General features: G+C 38.6%; 1 protein-coding gene across 9 annotated transcripts in view; it reads left to right on the forward strand.

Annotated features, from left to right (window-relative positions):
• Positions 1 to 25,993, forward strand: part of usp54b (ubiquitin specific peptidase 54b) — a 192,239-nt gene that overhangs the window by 35,755 nt on the left and 130,491 nt on the right. For 8 of the 9 annotated variants that reach the window (XM_073815525.1, XM_073815523.1, XM_073815529.1 and 5 more), the window contains exon 2: positions 14,784 to 15,533. In XM_073815525.1, coding sequence (XP_073671626.1) covers positions 15,387 to 15,533 — 147 coding nt within the window. In that variant the 5' untranslated portion in view covers positions 14,784 to 15,386. Of the gene's footprint in view, positions 1 to 14,783; positions 15,534 to 16,686; positions 17,825 to 25,993 lie in introns of those variants that run through there. The other variant, XM_073815528.1, reaches the window with a different exon arrangement.

Raw genomic sequence — 25,993 nt, forward strand, 5'->3', positions numbered from 1 at the left:
ATGTTTTCTTTAAAGAATGATTTATTTATTGATTTATCACAATATTTTTTTTAGAACATCATACAGTTTTTTTCGATTGCTAAACGACAGTGGGCACAACTGGAGCTACATGTGCAAAACTCTAACTACAGTCTGCAATACCAAAAGTCACCTGAGCTAAACTGTACATATCACCTGCAAAACTCACTTCAAGCAACACAACTCTAAACACATGACTCAAAACAGCTCAGTGCAGCCAAACACTAAACACAACCCTCACTGAGATAACACACACTGTCACTCACAACACACTGAGAGGAAAAACACTAACATCAAACACCAATACACAAAATACTAACTTTTTATCTTTACAGATTGAACAATTTCAGTGACTTCATACAAAGTAATGTTTTCTTCAAATAATTATTTATTTATTGATTGATTTATCACATGATTTATTGAAATTTTTAGAACAGAACAATTCTTTAAGGTAAATGAAAATTAGCAGTTTGCTTCAATAGTCTGTAGTAATTTATGGAATTACAGTAATGAGAAAAAAAGGTAGAAACTAAAAGTACATACTGTAATTCATATATGAAAATTTTTTTTCATAATTGAGTAGCTAATCCTGCCTCTCTCTAGCATCAGGCCACTACATGCCACCCTTCTCCCTCCACGAACCCGTCTTCCTTGTTCCATTTCCAAAATTAGTTTTTCTGAGCTCTACATATATATATACATCATATTTATATGAAAGGTAATATTTTATATATATGAAATATATATATGAAATTGGAATTTATATTTATATGAAATTGCAGTCAGCAGTGTTTGAAAGGCACAAGACTGAAATCAATTGTGTTTTGAATGTGTGGTTCACAGTTTTGACAGCAGTGTGTTAGCATTTGAACAAAGTGCTGTAAATCCACAGTGTTGTGCAGGTTGTGTTTAAAGTCATGGGAAAAGTGTGTAGAGTTTTGAAAACTGTGTTCAAGCAATGAAAAATGAACTAGAGTTTGGTCCACATGAACTGCTGCTGTGCAGACTGTAGTTAGTGTTTTGCACATGTGACTTCAGTTGTGCCCACTGACGTTTAGCAATCGAAAAAAACTGTAATTTTTTAGGGTAAATGAAAATTAGCAGTTTGCTTCAGTTGTCTATAGTAATTTACGGAATTACAGTAATGAGAAAAAAGTTAGAAACTTAAAGTACATGAAAGGTAATATTATATATAAATGAAATATATATATGAAATTGGAATTTATATTTATATGAAATTGCAATCAGCAGTGTTTGAAAGGCACAAGGCTGAAATCAATTGTGTTTTGAATGTGTGGTTCACAGTTTTGATAGCAGTGTGTTAGCATTTGAACAAAGTGCTGTAAATCCACAGTGTTGTGCAGGTTGTGGTTAAAGTCATGGAATAAGTGTGTAAAGTTTTGAAAACTGTGTTCAAGCAATGAAAAACGAACTAGAGTTTGGTCCACATGAACTGCTGCTGTGCAGACTGTAGTTAGAGTTTTGCACATGTGACTCCAGTTGTGCCCACTGGCGTTTAGCAATCGAAAAAAACTGTAATGTCACGTTGCATAACGATTTAAAGCAGTATCAATAATGTCAAAAATGTGACGTGCACTTAAGTTTAGGTGTGTGTGTGTGTGTGTGTGTGTGTGTGTGTGTGTGTGTGTGTGTGTGTGTGTGTGTGTGTGTGTGTGTGTGTGTGTGTGTGTGCTATTTAAATGAGTGTTCTGCACTAATACGCTTGTGATTTGTGAAGTTTTGATTAATTTTATAGACTTGTTATAATTTCTTATTCAAAAGTGATGTACACATGCACATACACATACACGATAAGGTACAGTGTAACATAAGAACGATGTAGCGTTAAAAAGGTTTCGAGAAACCCAGATCTGGATTCAGGACAACTTCTTTGATTTCGGGACACCCATAGATTCAGGCTCACCTCGACTTAATCCATGCCCACCCATATGTCACGTTCTGCATCCGCCACTGGTAAGCACACATCTGATTGTAACCATTGGCTGCCATAGTGGGAAAAATAAATATGATTGAATTTGATGGGTACTGTCAACTTTGTGTATACCATTATTTATTACAAGACTTCCGTAATATTTGTTTTCCTACTATGTTTTCCTACTATGGAAGTCATTGGGTAATCCCTTTAAATACCAATCACACAAAAAACTACCCAGCCTTTCTGCAAAAGCAAATGAATCTGCAGGTTGAGTATGAGTCTGTCTTGAGTGGTTTGCCACCATTGTGTTGAGAAAAAAAGGTTTCAGATATTTTGTTTTTACATGACCTCGATATAATAATATAAATGCATACATTTGAGTATCATTGCAGCAGTTGTGAGCTCCATGCAGTCGTGTAAATCTGACAGAGGTTTATGTCAGCAGTAACAGTATAAACAGTATAAATGCTGAGGTGCTTTTCATAGTTCCTCAGGGCTCTTAGGAGTGTTGGTGCTTATGTGAGTCAGGTCTCAAGTGCCACTTCCAGCACTATAAAAGTGTTTGTTAATGGCTGTGGCTTTATATGAGTCTGCAATGCTGTATACTCTTACTGTACATTGTATCATCCTGACCGAGTGAGAAAACAGACCGTTGATGTAATGCATAAACACATGAATGTAGTACACTTAGCATAGATGAGAGAGACCAATTAATGACCTTGCAGTAATTCTGAGTCATTCCTGAGTGTTCCTGTATCGCTAAAGTTTGATATATTAAACCATATCTACAAAAAACATATGGTTTTGTGATTTTTACAAACGTTTCACAAAATGCCTTCCAAAAAAAGTTTTCTTCTACATATATATAAACATGCAAATATATCAAATGAAAGAACGGACCCTCTGCTTTCAAACAAACAAACAAAACAGATTTTTTTTTCATCCTATCTAAATTATAAACTCTTCAATATGGATTTTTTTAGCAAAAAGCTGAAATAATTGCATTTTTGTGAAGGAATTTTGTTAGAGATCAGATTCAGAATGATTATCAAAACATACACAGAGTTTAAAATTAGTAAATAACGTTTTGACAGTTTTTTCATAAATTGGGTAAGAGCGGAATTGCAGATTAACATAAAAATTCATGTTTTTTGAATACAAATGTTTTTTTTTTTAATTGATGAGATAAGTCGTCAATGGCCGGAAGAAATTACATTTTCGTCCAGACGCGCAAAAACACAAATGTGTCCAATGAAAACGTTTATACAGAGAAACGTCTCGGTTACGGATGTAACCCTCGTTCCCTGAAGGAGGGAACGGAGACGTCACGTCCCGTCGCCACAGGTGCTGCCACCTGCTGTTACGGCCGGTCACACTTTCCTTATATACGCACCTGGCGGGGCGGCGCCAGCATTATGCAAATATCTCAATGCCAAGTTCATTGGCGTTTTAGTAGTATTCGAAGCAGATTGGTCTCTCTAAGCGAGTTCCCAATTCGTCGGTCACGACTTGACGTCGTAGTGACCGACTGCAAGGGAACCGTGATTTCTCAAAGATGATTATCATAACGTGAACCTGATCTCACGAATTTCCGTGGCATAGTCACGGAATTTTTTGCTCATTTTTCCGTGGCATTCTCACGGATCTCTGCATATTGATTTACATAAAACTACATCCCTATCCAAACGCAACTATAACCCCAACGCCAGGCGACAATTGATTAAAGTTTAGAAAATATAAAAGAATACATCAGAAAAAATAGTATAAACCAATACTTAAAGTGACATACTAACGCAAACACCAAATCTAACCCTAAACCGAAGCGACATTGGTTTGAAAATAGGAAAAAGCAGTTGAGTAACCAATCCGTGAGAATGCCACAGAAAAGAAAGTCAGTGGCAGGGCCACGGAAATATGCGGAGATCCGTGAGAATGCCATGGAAAAATGAGCAAAAAATTCTGTGACTATCCCACGGAACTTTGTGAGATCATATTGTGAAAAACTCATACTGTTCCAACCCTACTTCTGATACAGATTATTTTTATGACATCATTTTGCACTTCAGTTTCTGATAAAATTTCACTCTGTGAGGTAAACTAAGCGCTACTGCTATTTTAAAAGATGGAGGGGCCAGCCAGGATGTCCTGTCCCAATTTTCCATTACAGAGGAAATTACGTCAACGCATTGAGCAGATTTGTGCCACGCTAGGTGCTGTTTAGGCTGTGAAATATAAAAAAAGGCCCAGCATAAAAAAGGCCCAGTTGAGGTGAAGAACAAAGTTCACAAGAGGATACACGTGTCTGTCAATCTATCAATCTCCCTAGCTCGCCCCTCTTTGTAAAATCCCAGTGCCCTCTGTTAGGTTGCCAAGGTATCTCCACGGCTGCGGATCCTGGCAGCGTAGCATTGGAATGCTGCCATTTGACAGAATTAAAACAGGATTTAGGGAGGTGTGTGTGTGCGTGTTTGGGGGAATTGATGGCCAGCAAAAGCGTTGAGGTATAGAGGCGGGGCATTGCGGTCGCTGTGCACCAATGTTACGTAACATGTTTACCAACACTCTAGCCAGGAGGCGATTACTTCTCACAGTTTATCCTGACCTGTTCTGATTAATAATGGCTTGTGATTTGTGCCCAGCCATCTGATTGTTGCTGGGTTAATGAGAAAGCCCACTTTAAGGCCCCAGCTCCAGAGGAAATGGTCTGTTTTGAGCTGTTGGTCTTCTGTATATGAATTATTATGTGCTGTATTGGGCCGAGCTCATTTGTATAATCACAGAGTCCTTTCCTTTCCCTCATTAGTTTGTTCTCGGTTTTTCTTTTTCCTGATTCTCCGAACTGTTGGCTCTGTTTTGCTCTGCAGTGCATTATGTAAATGCAGAAACCCTCTGGTGCAATGGTTCCACTGTGCCAGCTAGCGTATGACAGTATAGGCTGGGGCATCGACCGGCACTGGGCCCATGACTCACAGTTGAACCCTAAGCTTGTGCTTCTCGGGTCATGTGACCCTTAACCTCAGTAATGCTACCTGCTAAGAATGAGAGTCCAGCACGGCTCCAGGGTGATAAACAAAGGCCTTCTGAGGGTAAAGGTCTTGACACACCGGGACGTTTTTCGTGCGCGTTTATCGTCGGCGTTTAACGTGACGTTTTTTTGCTTTCACACCCAGACGATTTTTACTGGCGCTGAGCCGAGTGAGGTGCAAATTCACCCCTGGACGTTAGATGGCGCTTAATACAAAACAGATTTATGCCGGTACACAAGGGGGCGCAGCGAAACTTTATGCTTCTGTTCTGACACTCACTTGTCACATAGAAGAAGAAAGCCACACGCTAGTCAATAACAAGTCATATGCTTGCTTTTAACAAAACATGGATATTACTAGTAGCAGCTCGATTTCTAACAGCAGCAACTATACAAAGACTACTTCAACTCACCATCAGGACTCACCATCAGCTACTTGACAGTATGATCATGTGAAACATGATCTTCTCAGATAAAAGCAAACTGTGCATTCGTGTTGTAGTCATTATAATTGCCATTTTGAAAACGGTGTGTTTAAATATCTCTGTGAACTTAAATACATTTGTTAAATCAAATCTATTTGATCAAATAATTCGATTCTATTATCAGCACTCTCCACATAAAATTAACTATTTTGATAGAACACGTTATATCAAAATTAAAGCTCTTTCACAAAATATAAGGTAATGGGTGATCCGATGTGTGTATTTCTAACTAATCTTTTACAAGCACTTTCTCTTGTTAACAATTTTCTCACATTTCCTCCCAAATGTATTGTATTTTGTGATTTGGCTAAAGAAGTAGGTATGTAGTTATTACAATAAGAGGTCAACAATACTGATGTACAAATATATGCATAGTGTCAAAATGGCACGTTATTTACAATTCGTTTTTTAATCAAACATTTATTTTTGTGAATTAACTGCAGTTTGCAATAACAATCAGAGACATGACAGTAAAATCAAATAAAACAGGAGTCAGAAATGTTGGTCCAGAAAAGTCACAATGACTATAGTGCAACTGAACGGTAGTGCAAATCAACATTTAGAAATTAGACATTTTCAAATGTATTTCTAAAATGTATAAACACTTAAAATACATACGTAAAATGGTTTATAATAAGCATCAATTTGTGTGAACAAGAACTGGCAGAGCTGTAGAGCAAAAAAGTGACAATGATAGAAGTCTAAGTGAACGGTAGTGCAAATAAACATATGTATGAAATGAACATGTTCATCTGTATTTCTTGAATGTATAAACATTTTTTTTTTTAAAACTAAATAAAATGGTATATAATAAACATCTATAGGTGTGACCAAACACTGGCAGAGCGCTCCTTCTGTGCTCCTCTTTCTTCTGTGCACTGCTTTCAATTTTTTCCCTTTAGCATCTTTTAATAAGAGGTACTTCTCCAGAGGTTTGTCTCGGACTGTTTTCTTTTGTTTAGATTGGACCTTGTCACGGCTGGTGCTGGATGATCCTGAAGACGTGCTTGCTGGGGCCTCCTCACTTTTGCTCACATCATTTTTAGCAGAAATATTGCTGTGAACACTGTAAAGATAAATGTAGTTTTCATCAGAATCAATCTTTCACACTGAGGGCCATGCCACGATATCCATGAGGTCAATATTTGATTACAAATGTAATTTAGATTCATGGTATTTCATCTGACTAAACAAACTAGGTTACCTATACACAGAACACAAATTAACCTCCTAAAACCCGACCTTTGGTTTGGCTTGCATTTTAGATTTCTTCCAGTTATTTTGGGGTTAGGAAGAAGCAATGAATATAATAACCAAATATTTTTCTTTGAACATGAAGCAGTGTAATTGTCCACGTTTGTGTACAACAGGTTCCAGTTACACACAAAGTATTATGGTGCAAACAACAAAACGTGATATCACACGGTGTACAGGGAACATGCATGGTATGAAGTTAATCACTGTTCAATGTCAGTGCATTACATATCATAATGTAATGCACCAATATTCATTTTTATTACTTGCACAGTTATAATGTAAATTTGCACTACTGGTCCGTTCAATACACTACTGGACTGTCTATTTCATACTCCCTGTTCATTTGCACTGCTGGACTACTTGAAATGCATCGTTTACACCCCTGTACTAGGGCTGGGCGGTATGACGGTGTATTCCGTTACCGCGGAATAAAATGTCAGACGTAACAGATTTTTCTATTCCGTCTATTCCGCGGAATGCAAATAAGTCGGCGTGGCTAACTCTGCCCTCCAGCATGTTAGACTGAGTGTGACGAAGAAATATGTAAAATAGTTCGCTTATAAAAAATGAACGAGTTATTTGTGTAATTTTTATAATAAGTGCCAGTGAATCCACCGCGGGTCACGCAGCGAGACTCTTGTCTTGCTCGCTCTCGCGCTCTCTCTCTCGCGCACGCTCTCTCTCTCTCTCCTCATGCAGTAGCCGGCCAGTCAGTCTCTCGCGTGTAGAGGTCTCTCTAGGCAAGCGCAAGGAGCTGCGACGCCAAATAAAGCGTTCTTCTCGCACATAATGCTAATTGTTGTAAAGTTTTCTGAACTTTAAGCAAGCTAAGACAAAACTCGCGTTTATATCAGTGATACGTGCGCTGCTGGAGCGATGTAGTTTGACGCGCCATTTGCTTATACAAACATATTTGATCGGAAAGACGAGAAAGAGACGCAAATGTTAAGGTCTAATAGAAATTAAAGGGTGTCAAGACCTTAAAACAAACTTTATGATCATCACATCATAGCACCTGTCACATTTATAATATCTAGAGCTTCTTCTCTCATATACAGGTATTTATCCTGTCTGTAGGTTTTTACATATATTTACACAAAATACAATGAAGCCATACTATAGCTTCAATAATCTATAAAATTAATAAATCAATTAAAAACAAGATTCTGTCTAATCAAGACTTAGCTGTTGTTATCTTCTGGGCATTTTCACTTTAACATTATTAACTTTAAATTGCTCATATTTTAAAACTGTGGTGAACATTTAGTTTAAAGCTATAGTGAGTGGTGTATTTCTGTAATTTTTATCATCAAAAAACAATATAAACTGAAAAACATGTATACCGTCAAATATTCCGTTCCGTGAAATAAAATGACTTATTCCGTGAAATAGATTTTTGGTCATTCCGCCCACCCCTACCCTGTACTATGTAATGAATATTAGAATAACTATTCACTGCACAATAACTTATGCCATTGCACTCTTAACTGACTAGTTACAATCCAAATTCATTCATGCACTACCTAAATATTAATTTCACTCCTGTTCTGTATAGTTTAATTTATTATGTACATATCCATTTGTAAATTTCTGTATATTATGTTCATAGTACCACCCATAGTAAGTTTTTACATCGTATTACATAACCTGCACCTATGCAAATACTGATATCCTGCACTTTTTATACTGCTTTTGCACTTCTGGTTAGACCTAACGTTAAACTGCATTTTGTTGCCTTGTACTTGTGTAATGACAATAAAGTTGAATCTAATCTAATCATATAGCCCACACAGCTATGTATTGTTATTAGAGCTGCAACTATCGACTATTTTTTCAACCGATTAATCTATCGATTATTTTTTCGATTAATCGAATAGTCTAATGATTTTTTATACATATAATTCCCCAACAAATAATAAATGTAACATCTGCCATTAACGCCAACATTTTATTTAAGCATTTTCTTAATTAAACAAACACACAAACCAAAATTTTCAACATGAAAAATAAAGTGGCAGTGCCACTTTAAAAGAGGCATTATTCACCTTAAACAATAAAATAGGCATATTTTAATATTTTAAACATTAGTTTATGATTAGTACATGCATTAACTCAGCATTAGTTCAGACTGAAGTAAAAATAAGTTCATTGTGATTCATGAACCCTTATATAAAATGTAATGGTTATATTATTACTGTTAATATTATTACTATTAGTAGTACTGCATTCTCATTTAACTTTAACATTTAACTTTTCTTAAAGGCACACAAGGCAAGTCTGAGTATTATTTCTCTACTAGCTCCCCCTAGTGTCTGGGAGTAAATGCGTTCTATATCTAAGACTATACAAGACTGAAGGACACCGGGTCGGATACAGCGAACTTGCAAGTGGGGTATTCTTCCTACAGACGGTAGGGGCGGGCGAGAGAGTCTTCATTCGTCATGTAATGAGTCATTTAACCATATACCGACTTTCGAAGATGATTTATTAACATATAAATGCTGCCTTGTGTCCCTTTAAGTTCCGGGTAAAAAACAAGTTCAGTTAGTATGATCTTCTAATATTTTATAAACAGCGTTTACGCCGCTGTTACTTTAAATAAATGCATGTCAGGAATACCTTACAAGACGAGCTTCTGTAATATCTGCGCACATATTCGCAAAAAAGACGTTCATTGGGAACTCCGCACTGCCAGCTGGCTTTCAGTGCACGCGGGCACATGCCTATCAGTTCTCAATGTGACAGTAACTTATTATTTCATAACTTCTTAATATAAAAACATGTCCTGCTCTTTATTTACTGTTTCAACATACTGCCCAGAAGCGATGCAATGTCGCGTCTGTCAGGCGTCTCGCAGCTCGTATTAAACGAAGATGTAAACACAGCTGTATTGAGCACAATATGTATTGATTCTATTGTTTATAGAGTAAGTATAAAAACTTACTGTAATAGTTCAAATTCTTAAGCTGACGTCTCGTCATTTTGAGGTTGGAGAGCCCCAGGTTTTCTTCTTTAAGATGATCATACACAGGTGTTGCGCTGCTGTGGTATGCCATTTCAGTTTTACACAGTATGTGTTTTATTTGGTCTCTGCTTAAAGTATTCCCACACTTTTGATCGCGTTCTGTCTGTTTGGTATAACACTTGTATCACCCGGTCGGAGCTGAAGCCGCCTTCATTTCAAAATGTAAACAGTGCGACGCATCGACGCATTTCCGGCAAATCGACGTAATTATGTAATCGACGTAATCGACTACGTCGACGCGTCGTTCCAGCCCTAATTGTTATGTTCTTATATATATCACGTTACCTTCGAAATTCAGTCGATGTTGTGAGGAACTCCGACACCTTCATAAACCTCCACAGCCTCGATGCTTCCTTGTGTGTTTACCTGTTCCACGTGCTCCGCAAGACCATTTTGTGCTTGAGCGCCACCAAGTCGTGTTTTACTGGAACTTCAGCAGCACCAGGCACGTGAACAAAAGCGCCAATCTCATTGGTCCGCCAACTTTTAACGCGCCGCGTCAAACCAAAAAAACGTGTCCCACGCGTTTTTCTGAAAATGACGCATTTGCGCCTCGCGCTTTTCGCGTGGGTGTGCGCACTCACATTGGCGCTCGTTCTTGAGTCACGAGACGTTAAACGTCGACGATAAACGCGCACGAAAAACGTCCCGGTGTGTAAAGACCTTAATACGCGCCGTTTTGTTGTAGAAATATCCATATTTAAAACTTTACTGCTCTGTGCCCCCGCCCTTCGAATTTGTCATACATAACTCAGAAAAGTGCGTACACTACGCTGATACTCTCTCCTGAATACAGAGGAGTCTAATGCTGCGTTTACACCAACTGCGTTTCAGCGCCTAGTTTGCCGCTTGAACAGTTTGAATGCATTTGCGCATCTAGAGAGAAGTAGGCGCGTGGAAAAAGCAAGCATTTGACGTGCATCAGAGGCAAAATCCGCTTCTTATGGTAGGGGCAAGTGCTATGCGGTTATCTCTTTGCAAGATGGCTGATTTTTTTTCTATTTAGTCACCTTACTATAGCGGGGAAAATAAGCAGCGTGGGTCAATAAACGTCACTTGACTCAAAAGTGAAATGTGTATTTGCAATTTACCAGGTTGCCCAATGTCCTCACGGACACTCTTCCAAGCGAAGTCTTTTTTATTCCTGTCTCTATAGAAATAAGAACTTGTGGCGTATAGCTCCGGGTGACTGCACACGGACAATATCAAGCCTTCATGCTGAATGAGTGACACCGGGCTGGGCTGTCCGCACAGCAGCAAGCAGGCTCCTGATTGGTTAACGCGGCGCGAAAATCTGCCAAAGTTCGAATTTTTCAACTCTGGGTCAGTCGCAAATTTGCGTAAAACGCAAAATGCACACCAAACGCCATTCGTGCGTACCACCGCATATGCTCAATTCACGGTATTCGCGTGAACTAGACGCGTGAATGAGGCGGAATTGCATGTACCGCGCCAAACACCTCATCCGCGCCGTGAGACCTTCAGCAACGTCAACGCGTCTTCACATTGACTTAAAATTGAAATCACTCGCGCTTGACGCCTCTACCGCGGCTCGTGCAAACGCAGCATAAGATGGCTGCGTTACCGGAAGCTAGTTTTTCAAACGCCTCATCCGCACCACAAGACCTCCAGACGCGCGTCAATGCGTCTTCACATTGATTTAACATTGAAATCACTCGCGCTTGACGCCTCTACTGCGGCTGGTGTAAACGCAGCATAAGATGGTTGCGTTACCGGAAGCTAGTTATTTTCGTTTATAAAGTTTTAAATATGGATATTTCTACAACAAAATGGCGCAGATTACCCTCAGAAGGCCTTTGTTTATCATCGTGGAGCCATTTGGATTTATTTTGTGAAGGAGGATGTACATTTTTTTGGACTTGAAGGACGTGGACCCCGTAACTTTACATTTGATTGACTGAAAGATCTAAAACATTTTCTGAAATAACTGAAAATGTGTTCGTCTGAAAAATGATGGACATATGCATCTCGGACAGCTTGGGGGTGAGTAAATCATGGGTTTAATATCATATCAACTATCCCTTTAAGTTGATACAGAAATTAAACTGAGAAATTCATGAAATTTCATGAGCTATGAAAGAGCAATAAAAGTTTCCTCTGGGATGTCACGCAACCCATCCACTGTGGCATCTGCCTAAGTTGACTATGTATAACTGTTTTTCTTTTGTTTTTGGAAGTTGACAAACCTGTTTATTTTGCAATCCATACTATGCAGAGTTGTATAATTCTTAATTTCATTGTTTTTGCATTAAGCATTGTTTTTCTCTATGCACAGACAGACCTGCGGCCCCATATTGGGCCCACCAGTTTAGAAACACCACCTAAAAAATAACTCTGTACCTCATTCTCGCACAGCGTTGACCTTGATTAAAAAGAGCAGGAAAGATTTCTTTCAGTGACCCGAAGTAACACCTGCCTCGGGTCTGTCACGGTCAGTGTTCCTGTGCCTCATCTTCCACATCAGAACATCGCTTACTGTGTCTCTGCCTCAGGAAAACAAGACACACACACACACACACACACACACACTGCAGAGCTTTGCTCAGGCTCCGGACGGACCAGTGTTTTCTATGTGAATGTGGGTGTGTATTTATGCAGTAATGGGAATAGGACATTTGCTCAGCACGCTGCTGCCTCGAACCCTGCAGGAGAGCTCCGAGATGCAAACTGTGTCCTGGCCTTTTTCTCCCTTTACTCTCGATCACTTTCTGCTGCCCGAAATGGAGAAGTGCGCCGATGGTATGATGTTGTAAATACCGTACAATAGTGGAATTGTGCCAACCTGTGGAGATTCTACTAAAATGTTTTTTTGCACATGCATTGCAGATCAAGGATGCAAATTCTTGGCAAATTCACTCACTATTATTAATCGGAATTAGTCCAGATACCACCTGCGTATTTTTGACATCCGTTAAGATCTGAAATTAAAAAGTACCTTTCATTTGTGAGGCATTTAATTTAGTGGATTGTCCAAAAATATTACAGCCCATCCCATGGGGAGAGTGCATAAGAGAGAGAAAAAAATAAAGAAATTAATTTAGCAGATACTGCATAATGGGTTTTGAGAGGGATTACATGTTCTTTTGTCTAAGGAAAATAAACCCAAGATCAAATATTCCTTAAAGCTCCACTGTGTAAGATCTACTCCCATCTAGCGGTGAAAGTCTATATGACAAGCAACTGAATAATACTTTCTAGCCCCCCCCATTCGGAACGCGTTTTAACTCGTACGGTGGCCCGGCCGTGTCATGCCAAGGTTAACATGGCTTCCAGTAGCTACAAAGCAAAAGCAATGAGAAAAAATGAACAATTTGCAATGTCCTTTGCCTGTGATCCATCAAAGCACACAGATTTATGTTTAACATGAAAAAGTCTGATTGTCATGATATGTCCGCTTAAAATCACATACAAAAAGCAACCATGACGGGTTTAAATGGACGCGAATTAATATTATGTCAAAGTACAATGCTTATGTTTTAAGTAAACGTTACATGTCCGTGTATATGTAAGAGCTTTCTCTCATATTGGTGAAAAAAGATCGCGCAACTTTCACACGCTTGTAAAATGAAACGAAAGACGCCCAGATCAGACGCTTTTATCAATGAAAGGCTAAAAATAGCGCTGTCACCGTGTGTTTGTGCTAGAGGTCTGAAAAGATGAAAAACATTTATCTCAGTACCTCAGATTACATAAATGGGCGGAGAGACGGCGTGTGTCTGTTCGGACACATTAAACCACATGCATGTTTACACTAACAAGTGTTATGCATAATCATGCTAAAGTTAGCCAAGGAACTATAAAACTTCAAGTTTACAACATAGACTGTATAGATGTAAACGAATATGCTGAATTACCTGTGGAGAATATAGAAAGTGCAACTTCAGTGTCCCTTGAGCCCCATCTTGGAAAACTAACTCCAATAGTGATTTTGGTCTTGATGTTTTTCCTGTCACGTTGTCGTTTAAAATCCCCGTTTCGCATCCTTGGCGATTTGTTATAATATCCTCGAGAATATGTCTTCAACAGGCTTTCAAATCAAAGCATTAGATCGCAGGTTCATCACGGTGTGCGGTTGTTGTAAAATCCGAAGGATTCAGCTACGCAGGTCACAGGCTGGATACGATACGTCATCAAGCCTGGTTTATTTAAATCAACTGAGCATTACATTCGCAAGTCATACGCATATTACATCAATTTACAATTAACTAAGAATAATTGTCAGCTTTATAATTGTTAATATTCTGAAATAAGACTTGATGACGTATACCGCCTACACATGCAACCTCCGGAGGCTTCAGCCAGCAGCCAGCGTGAGTGTAGAGTGAAAGCGCGAAAGGCGGAGCTTGAATTTCAGCGAATGTATTTCAAAGATGGAGGCACAACATGGATTCAGCCAGAGAGCGCTTCGACGGTATGCATTTTAAATAGCAGATTCTACACTTACAAGAATACTTTCATTAGTGGGTGGGAAGTAATTACACATGAATGAGCACATACTTTTGAAAGAAAACATGGGTTTTTGTTAAGAATTAACTCAATAAAGTACACAGTAGAGCTTTAAGGTCGCCTTGTGTGTTTGGGAACTATTAAGGGCATCAACGTTTTTAAGGTGCAAAGTACTGACAGATGTTCATCTGACAGGAAGTTTCGTTTTATCAGGTATGTGCGTGTACCATATTTTTCCACTGGCAGCACGACTAACATGGCAGGGCATCTCCGGGTCAGATATTATATTTCATGAAAGTCTAGTCTAAAATGGCATAGCAACCTGTTCTTTAAAAAAAAGTAAAAATCGAGAATCGAATCGAAACCGTGACCTTAGAATCGAACATGTAATCAAATCGAGGTTTTTGAAGATCGTGACACTCCTAGTGAGCACCGTGCAAGTCATATATATTTAAGTTTTTATACTTTAAACGTTTGGCACTTTTGAGCAAATATAGCCTTAAAATAATGATGAGAGGTGGTGGCTGTGTTATAATTAATGCTTATTGGCTACTATTTTGTTATTTTCAGGCCATCTGGGTAAAGAAAGGATCTTCTGGTCAGGTGTTTCAGAGTTGAAGAGCTGGAGGTGTACAGCAGCGTCAAGGACATCATCTTGGTTGGAGCCCATATCAAATCTACACATACTCACACACACATACAAACACACGCACACTGCAACAGGCACGCAGCTGGTTATAACCAGGCCACTCGTTGCATTTGACTCCGCTTTATGGTCTCAGGTGCAAGGAGCTATTTAGTCACGACACACAGACATTAGTGAGATTCATTTGACCCTCCTGAGAGTAAACATCACTCTTTTGTTTACACCTGTTACCGCACCTGAGATTTTATTGCTTCATTACATATAATATTTAGTTTTTAAATACTTGCCAAACAGCGCCCCTGACCCACAACCACCAACCCGACCCACAATCCACTCTCTCATGGGAGTAACATAGAGGCCAATTTAGGACATACACACTCTGCTCTTACTCCCTAAATCCATAAACACGCACAAAGAGTCATCTGCACCTTGTTCAGGATGCCCTCCTCCTCCACCGTGATTGGCTGGGGAAGGACGCGGCTCTCGTGGTGATTGGAGGGGGGAGGGAGAGGGGCGGCGCTGGACCCATGTCGTGGAAGCGGAACTACTTTGCGTCGGGCAGCAGCGGGCTGCGGGGGATGTACACCCCTCGCACCATGACCTCTATCGCTCCCAGCAAAGGCCTGAGCAATGAGCCGGGTCAGAACAGCTGCTTCCTGAACAGCGCACTACAGGTAGGACTTCAATAAAAGCATTCGCATTACTTTTTTATCCAAAGCGACTTACAGTGCATTGCAAACTATTCATTTGATCAGTATGTGTTTTCACTGGGTTTGAATTCAGTTCTACTACTGACACGATTCTCGGATTTTTGATAAATTAATATTTCAAGCCCTTGGCTCATGATTATTAAATAAGTAGGCTGACTGGGCTGTCTATAAAAATACCTACTGTAGCAGAGCCAAGCTTATTAATATTCATGAGCTCAGAATTGGAGGTATAGTTGCATCATTACCTGCCCATCTCTAACACCTGTTCCCGCCGTTGTTACAGATGCTGTGCACCACAGAACAAATACTGTTGCGCAGTAAGAGCAGTGTTTGATGTGCTGAGTGTTGTATGTTGTCTGGCAATCTCTGCACCTCTCTAGTCCTCTGTCTTTTGTCTTTTTTATGCTTGATCCGATGTCACCGTGTGCCTCTGATGGACTGATTTTAGCGGAGCTTTATCTGGGTCTTCCTTGTAGGCTGTCCTCACTGTCTGGCCAAACAGTCTGTCTGCTCATGAATTAAACATCCCCCTCCACTACCTACATAGCACAGCGACTGTATGGATGATTTTTAAGACAGTCGACTTTTCTAGTACTTGGGATGTGTAAACTGTACAGTATTTTCATAATTGACTAGATTAATTTATTTATATGCCGCAAGGGGCACTGGAAAGAATCACAAATTACTAGTTTCTAAAGTTTTAAACACTCCTTCCATCTCCCACCGGATCGACAAACAGATGGTGACGCTCAAGTCTCATCCTTAGATGTCACGCTCACGGAGCACTGGTTGAACGTCTGATGCATGAGACACATAATTGGAAACACTTTGGAGTGTCTGAAACCATTCTGATTATTTGAATTCTACAGGTTTTTCAGGAGACATGTCATGCTTAAGGAGGTCTCACACCGGGTGAGATCTTGTATCTAAAAATTGAACATTACTGTTTATAAATCAACACAAACTGGCGACACCTGACGGCGGATGTCTACTGTGACTCTTGCCACGCCACTCACATAACTTAACAATTAAAGAGCACCTATTTTCCGATTCATGATTTTACACATCCTTTGGTGTGTAAGTGTAAGTACATGGTAACACATTAGATATGCAAAGGGATAAATTCCAAAGTAAACAATGAGCCTATGTTTTCATATGCTCATTGACTAAACCATGATTCAAGTGCAAGTTTTGAGCAGTGCAGAGTAGCGCTTGTTGTTTGTCATTTCTACGATCACAAATGCACAGGGTTTTATGTTTTAGTGTCCTTACCTTAGCAATCTGTTAAGTTCTTCTCAAGCCACGCTGGTAAAGTTGATCGATCACCTTGGTCTTCTGCATTTTCAGGAGGCAAGGCATAAAGGAGCAACAATAATGTACAAAAGGTTGAAAATAATGTTTTTTTAACCGTAATCTATTAAACCAAATAACATTCTTAACATTGTAATAGGTGCTCTTTAAATTACATCATATTTGTCCCAAAGCGTTAACGATTAACATACTTTAAGCTGCTAACGTATATTTTGCATCTAGAAATAGACTCTGTCTGACTATTGAATGTGCACGTCTGATGTCCGATACCAGATTGGTCCAGCACCACATTGTTTAAATAGCAAATGCTATCTGGTCACCCATGGGCGTGCTGGTCTGATAACGAGGTGTAGGGGCATTGTTGCTGCGTTGCTATTTTGAGGCCACTGAAAATGATTGTGACATTGACCAACTATAACCTGGTGTACAGTAAAAGGGGCAGTCAATCAAAAACTCAATTTTAACTTGATATTATGTTATATAAGAGGCCGTCATACTTAAATGATCATCCTGCAAGCTTCAGAACTGAAAACGTCCTCTTTACTGAAATATAACAGTTTTTGGCACCAAGCTAAGAAAACGGTCGGTTCAGGAATGTGAAGAAATGTGACGTCATAATAGAATTTAAACATACATTTTAATTTTAAATACATTTTTCCTGACAGACATTTATTTTGACACAGTGATCTGTTATGAGTACCAATGGAAACGGAGTGTTTGGTTGTGTTCGGTTACCTTTGAACCATACTTGGAACCTAACATTAGGAATGTTTAAGTTTGTTTTTAAAGAAGTTCCAGCTCGCGTGGGGAGTGTTTGTTTACTTTGTGTACCGCAGATTCATTTGTAAAGAAGCCACAGGTCAATGTTGGATGAGAGAGACTGTGATTAAAAGGTCCATTAATACTGGATCTGACAGGAATGGCAAAGCAGTACTGTATGCACAGTGAGTAAAACATTTTACTTGATTTAAATTACTACATTTCACTATTGCTTTGTTAGAGGTCACTTGATATGTCCTGTTGTAACATCCATGTCTAAACACGTATGTTTGACTCTTAATTTACTAAAACATAAAACAATTAATAAAGGTGCAACACATAACAATACAACTGTAATATAACGATAGAAATATACAAAGTTAGTAATAAGAAAATGCATCTTCTACTCCCGCGCAAAATGCAAATACACCATTCATTACTTAGCCTTAAGAAATGTAAGACGATGTTTATGCAACAAAAGGCGGCACTTACTGTATGATGTACTGTATGTTGGACCGGGCACATGCGTCTCCTTGCCCGGCATGAGCTGGAGCGCGCAGTACAGAACAGCAGGAGAGTGACGGTGCGATGATTTAACATACAGGTCCATGACGGGGAAAAGCGTTCATACAACTCTCTCTCTCAACGTTTTATTTCTTTAATATCATTGGAGTTTGTCATTGGAGTTTTTTATTCGTTCTAGAAACTTTTTTTACTCGCTGTTGTCACTCCATAAAGCATAAGCGTGTCGTCTTTGTTTGTTTACCTCTTTGCCGGCTAACTTCCAGGTGACGCGCTAACGTTTGGGAGGAGTAAAACACTAACATTTGATTTTCCTCTACCTTTGCTGTTTTTTTATCTTTTCTCCGCCGACCTGTCTTTTCTCCACCCTGTCTATGAGGCGCCGAACTCTGCAAGCAACAGTGCGCGAGAGAGACAGACGCTCCGTTCCAAACGAGCACTACTTCTCGAACTCTTATATAGTATGGATTTAGGCGTTTGGGACGCAGTGCGAGTGTGTTCACTCCGCTCTGCGCTTAACTGAAGTTTTTCTTTTTTTTCATTAAACATCTCTGCGTCACAATGAATCGATTATGAAATTCGTTGCCAACTCTTTTAGTAATCGACTTTTAACGATTTAATCGATTAGTTGTTGCAGCCCTAAACACAGCCATAGGTACAACCCTTTTGGGTTTTCCGTCGTTAAACTATCAAAAGTAGATTTGGATATGCCCTTTGTGCACCTGCGTCATGCCTTTTCAACCATGCACTTAGGTCAGTAAAATCATGAATGTCATGAATGTTCATCTTTTAAAATGAAAAATGAAATTTCTGTGATCATTTACTCACTCTCATGTTTTTACAAACCTGTATGATTTTCATTCTTCTGATGAACACAATGGAAGATATTTTGAGAAATGTGGACACCATTTACTTCCATAGTATTCTTTTTTTGTACTATGGAGGTGAATGGGGTCCACAAACAGTTTGGTTACAAACAAATATCTTCCTTTGTGTTCATCAGAACAAATACATTCATACAGGTTTGTAACAACATGAGAGTGAGTAAATGATGACAGAATTTTAATTTTTGGGTGAATTGTCCCTTTAAGAATGCTGAAAATTTGTGAAGAAAAAAAGGTGAAGAAAATAGATTAGATTATAAAAGTTTTATTCTTACAATTTTTGAGGAGTTCTTAATATTCACTTCATAGTCACTGTAATAGCACTGGACAGGAAGGAGAAAGCAGAAATGTGCCTTCGGCTGTTTTGCATTTTTCCTTTTTGTTCACAATTTCATTTAAAGAGCTAAATTTAATTATGGAACCAGTAAAGGCAAACTAACTTCTAACCAGATGCTAGACAGGCATTTTGTTAGTAAGGCCTATTAGATTTGACTTATTTCATGTAAGATCAGTGTTGGGGATGTCCCAGCTGCTATTTAACAGTCCCTCCAGAAAAACGCGATTATGGGATCGCATGATTTTTGCAAGTTCCCACAATTTCATGGCATAAAATTGAATAAATATCCTGCATATTCCATAGCATTTTTTAAGAAAATGTGCCGAAAGATCAAGGATTTTTGCCCGCAACAATCACCAAAAACTTTGGAAGGACTGATTTAAGCTACTCATAATTTAAAGTAGTTAGGTTGAAGTCAAGTCACCCTTTGAAAAAGGCTAACTACACTGAAGCCAGTTAAAGGGGATAATGTCTTTGATATGATTTTTAAAAGAAATTTCAGATGATATATTTCATTTCTAATCATAGCTGATGGTCTTACGACAATCTTAATTGGAGTAACACTAAACTCAAACACACTTTTACACTTAATTCAATGAATAAAAAAAACGTATAATTGACATAGTGATGAATTCACTAAATTAATTAGACGCTTATAAGAAAAAGGTCAGTTTAAGGGAGCGTGTTTGATTACTGACCTATTCATTCTGGAGCATGGTGAAAAATATATAAGTTGGTGGTGCCTTTCTGCAGTGTGATATATCGATTTAGTTGATTTTCCTACCCATCACGCATCCTGAATATGCTGTTGTAAATAGACTAACACAGGCCCTCTAGGGCTCTTCATTCAAAAGTCCAGCACAACAGATCCACCCAAGCCTGTCGAGGACTAAAATGAAACCAATGATGGATGCCATAATTTAAGCCGGATCAGGCCAGCCAGGTGCGTGGGAGCGAAAGGTCTGGGCTTCATCAAGTAAAGACTTATTAATAGGTAATGAAAAATAAAAATGGGCTATTATACTTATCCCACGCTGGAACATGACACAGAAAAGAGGCTCAGTTAAATAAGCCCTATGACAATGGCACCTTCCATACCGTTTTTTGTTTGATCCTCAGAAGATTTGTACAGCTGTTTTTGAATTAAGTCTTCAGTCCTGGAAATCAGGTCGCTTCAGGACCCTCTGTGGCTTTGCGTAATAGCGGTTTGGAATGGGTCTTGGCTGACTCCTCCAAAGATTACAAGTTTAATTTAAGCTGGGAAGTTGAATTCTGAGTTTCCCCATTACGTTGGTTCTTTGCCTATTGTGTTTTAAGTACAGTAGTATGAAAAACTGAAGGGACTTCAATCAGGAACTCAGGGTTTCCTACTATATTCTAATTTAACTGAAATAATGCAAAAATACTAAAATCACATAGTATTTTATGACTTTTTAATGGGTTCAAAAAACGTACAAAAGTTGGAACCTTTTGAAAAGGTCCTAATACAGTGTATGAACCATTTGGTACAGATATGTACATTTGAGGAACCAATATGTACTGTACTTCTAAGGTATATGTACCTTTAGGTACCACCCCAGTGACAACATTTGTACCTTCTTGTACCTTATTTCCTGAGAGTGTACTAGTACTAGAGTAAAAATAACAGTAATTAGGGATGCACGATATATCGGCCGACATATCTTTATCGGCCGAGAACTGCTTATTTTTAATATTATCGGTTATCGGTCTGATAGCAAAATTAGGCCGATAAATGAAAGCCGATAAATTATGGATTGTTTCGGTTTGTTGAACCACTTCACTTGCTCATTGCTGGCCATGTGGAGTTTTTGATTGGTGCTTTCTGTGACATAGCATGAAGTAACACATGTTGCGGGCTTAAGAAGAGTATGCTAGTCTAGTGCAAAGACAAGAAATTCAGCTGGACTCCGGGTCTGGCGATACCACTTTTACAGTAGCATAGCTTAGCATAATACATTGAACTGGATTAGAACATTAGCATCACGCTCAAAAATAAGAGTTTCAATATTTATCCTATTTAAACCTTGACTCTTATGTAGTTACATCATGTACTAAGACCGACGGAAAATTAAAAGTTGTGATTTTCTAGGCAGATATGGCTAGGAACTATACTCTCATTCTGGCGTAATAATCGAGGACTTTGCAGCCGTACCATGGCTGCAGCAGGCGCAATGATATTATGCAGTGCCCGAAAATAGTCCTATGGTAACTTTTAATAGCAGAGGACTATTTTCAGGTACTGTGTTATCTCAATAATAATTTATCGGAACTCTTTGGTCATTTATGAGCGCGATGCTAATGGTCTAATCAGATTTAATGTATTATGCTAAGCTATGCTAAAAGTGGTACAGCCAGACCTGGAGATCGGTTGAATGGATTCCAAAACGGTAAAAATCAAATGTCTAACTCTAGGGGAGCTGGAAAATGAGCATATTTTCAAAAAAAGTGAAGGGTCCCTTTAAAAAAGCCTCTAGCATCACCTGCCCATGGCATACTTTGGCATTTCCCCCTTTTTCTCACTTTTTATCTCTGTTCAGCTGTCATCTGTACTGGTTTAACATCGCACTGTGTGGCTTGTCTCAGTGAGCACCTGTTCTGAGAGTGTTGTGGTTTTTCTCATTAGGAGGAGAGCAATAAGCCACCATCCGCATTAAGCCTTATCAGAGCTCATTTGAATAAACAGCCCGTGTCCTTGACTGAAGCCGGGCCACGAGTACGTCTGTAATTATTTCGGTGCGCACCTTTGCCTTCCACTCTGGCCCGGGTCACATGACCCTCCTTCCTTCATTAATTTATCTCCTCTGGCAGCCAACTTGATCAAATCCAGATTTTATGGTGATTGTGGCACTTAAAAAGCCATTTCTCAGCTGTCTTTTCTCGTGGCAGCTGTGAACGCAATCATTACTGATAGCAGTACCTTAAAATGAAACAGAAGAAATGGGGAAGAAAGATTGAAAAAACTAATGAGAGATGGCAGAGTTTTTTTTTACTTTTTAAAGTGACTGATTAGCATAATCATAATATCCTTTTCTAACTTAAACTAACAGTGTGGCTTTCTTTCTTTCTGTCTTCCTTCGTTGCTTTCTTTCTTTCTTTTTGATGCAAATTTATTTTTTTATCTATTAACTAACTGTATTATTTATTTAGGTGGAATGAATCATGAATAGTTAAATAATTAAGTAGTTATATAAAAAAGCAGCATTACAGTAAATTAGGGATTGCTGAGTCAAGGATAAATGTGACCCAGTCATAAGGGTGAAATTTAGTTTTTTTACATCATCTGAAAGTTGAATAAATAAGCTTTTCCCATTGATGTACAGTTTGTTAGGATAGGATTAATTTTGGCCAAAATAAAACTATTTGAAAATCTGGAATTTGAGGGTGCAAAAAATCTAAATACTGAGAAAATCGCCTTTAAATATAATCCTTAGCAATTGCATTCACTCACAAAAATAAAGTTTTGATATGACCAGGTGAACCTGATTTCACCAAGTAAGATGTGATCCTGGATCAACACCATTGTTGGTCCTGGATCAACATTTTCATTAACCAATCAGATTGCAGGATTAAGATTAGTGTGCATGCTAGATTTAGGTTTAGGATTGGGTTAGGGGCTTTTAAGAAATACACCTCAAACTATTTTTGAAATTTACTTAACATCTTCATGGAACATGATCTTTACATTATGTCACAATGATTTTTGGCATAAAATAAAAATCTAGCTATTTTCTAGCTATTGCTACAAATAAACACGTGCCACTTAAGACTGGTTTTGTGGTCCAGGGTCACAAATATGCATCCATATTAGGCCAAAGTAATATTACCGGGATTTTACACATGAGACAAAAACTAGTACATTACAAAACTAATAGATCTGTGGATTTTAGCTGCTTTCAGTTGATGCTTGATTTTTTCTTTTGACTCCTCTTTGGTTTAGCCACCGATCCATTTTTACGTTATTAAGATATCACAGTTTCACAAGTGCATTAAAAATCTACTTTAAAAAGTGACGATTGTATAAACACTTGCCTAGTTTAGGTCATCTTTTGGCGGACCACTGGGGGGGTGCTATAGAGGAAAGCATCATTTGGTAACTTCACAAACCCATTCAATGGGGAACGAACATGCAGTTTTTGTTTCTATGCACAGATTAACATTTATTGTTGACTCAAAGGCAACTGCTGCATACTATGTTACTGTAATACTGTTTTTAAAACTGTATATAAAATAGTTTGTTCACACTACACTGTCAGAAGAAAACTGTACCTTTTCTGTCACTTGTGATACATGATGGTTTCGTTTTGTACCTTTGGGTATTCTAAACGTAATACAATGTTGTACTTTTTTGGGTACATGCATGTACATGAGGATCTATTGTGTACCTTTACGGTACTGCTGTTTTGGAGCCCTAAAATGTAACTGGTACATAATTGTTCCTTAAGGCAGTGGTTCTTAAACTAGGGGCCCTGAGATGGTGCCAGGGGCCCTAAGTTTAATGACATTTTATAAAAAACATGAATTTACCTCAGAAAAATAAGGCTACTAATTAATAGCACTGCATTGTGTAATTTAATATGTTTTGTTTTGTTTAATTCAAATTTTAATTTTTGTAATGTTTAATGTCATAAATGTTCTTTGGGGGGCCACGAAAGGATGCACCATACACAAGGGGGGCTGCACGCCAAAATAGTTTGAGAACCACTGCCTTAAGGTACACAATAGGGTCCTTAGGGGTAATATTGTATTCCAGAAGGTACAACATTTCAATGTATTGTATACCCATAAAGGTACAAAAATTTACCTTTGAGAGTACCACCCCAGTGTACCTTTTTTTGTAACTTTTTTCCTGGCAGTGTAGATATTAAATGTTTAAACATCATATACAATGTTTTAAGCTAGATATGTGATGCAGTTTTGCCCCTGAGTCACTGAAATTCTCTTTTTAACCAGATTGGCTCTTTTTATATTTAACTGCACAGTAATTGTAGTCCCATAGTGCTTGTGTGTCTTTGTTGATGTGACAAAATAGCAGTTACGTCATCTCTTTTCTCACATTTAAAATATTGCACATAAAGTGTGAAGATAGCTGTAAAAAAAACAAAATTTCAAAATAAAACTATTTTTATTTATTAGCATGGTTCACACACACCACCATGTGCACTGAGTGCATATGTTATGTATGTCTAATATATTTAGAGCTCAGTGTCAAATACGTGACCCTGTTTGTAAAATCCAGGCAGTTATGATAATCTAATCATGAGATTAAAGGGATAGTTCACCCAAAAATAATTTTACTGTAAATGTCAATGGGACCTCTGATCGGTTTGGTTACAAACATTCCTCAAAATATCTTCCTTCGTGTTCATCAGAACAAAGAAATGTATACAGGTTTGTGACAACATGAGAGTGAGTAAATGATTACAGAATTTGTATTTTTGTGTGATCTATCCCTGTAAGAGCATCAGTTTGATTTCACTATTTTTAAGGATGATTAGAAAAAATGTGTTAAAAACAACACATCGATTCTGGGACAGCACACTAACAAATGTGTTGTCCCAGTATCCACTCATATCTGTGTTATTATTAAAACAACACATTTTGTGTTACCTTTAACACAACTTGTGTTATATTTTAAAACAAAATCAACACAAAATGACACATAGGGCCCTATTTTAATGATCTGAAACGCAAGTGCGAAGCGCAAAGCGCAAGTGAGTTTGTGGGCGGATCTTGGGCGCTGTTGCTATTTTCCCGCCGTGAGAAATAACTCTTGCGCCAGGCGCAAATCAATAAGGGGTTGGTCTGAAGTAGGTTCATTATCCATAGGTGTGGTTTGGGCGTAACATCAAATAAACCAATCAGAGCGCTATCCAACATTCCCTTTAAACGCAAGGGCGCAAGTTCCATGGCGGGTTGCTATTATTATGACGGATTTACCAGGCGCACGCCAGGAGCGGTTCACAGCCGAGGAGACCGACATTCTTGTAAGAGCAGTCAAAGACAGAGAAGTTGTTTTGTATGGGGATAGGAGAAACCCGCCCAAATCAGCATTGGTTAAACAGGCGTGAGAGGAAATAGTCACAATTGTCTCAATGATGTCAGGAGACGGGGGAATCCCAAGCTTGCCAGCATAAATCGGGCACGCCGACGCCAGCAGAGGACATCGCTGCGTCCACCCTCACCGCTGAAAGGGTTTGGGGGCTTTGATATCGGACCCAAGAAACGCAAGCAAGGTCCAACCCCAAAGTAAACTTACAAATCAAGTTCATATACATTAAGGTTTCTTATGAAAACATTTTAATGATTATTTACATAAAATAAACGTAATACAGCCACACAACAAACTTATGAAAATATTTGAATCGTTATTTGCATGAGAATTTTTTTACGCAGCCACACAATAATTAAAAACTATCACCACAATGCTCACCACTATGATTTCCCTTATTTCATGTGTTAATATTTTTTATTGTAACAATTAATGATTTGCAAAAATAACTGTTGCATCTGTGTAGGTTAGATAAGCAAAGTGTGTGTGCGTTGTGCACGCTATACATTATGGTCAAGCATGCGCCCTTAAAATAGCATAA

This window comes from Paramisgurnus dabryanus, chromosome 1, assembly GCF_030506205.2.
Source record: "Paramisgurnus dabryanus chromosome 1, PD_genome_1.1, whole genome shotgun sequence".
Taxonomy (NCBI): domain Eukaryota; kingdom Metazoa; phylum Chordata; class Actinopteri; order Cypriniformes; family Cobitidae; genus Paramisgurnus; species Paramisgurnus dabryanus.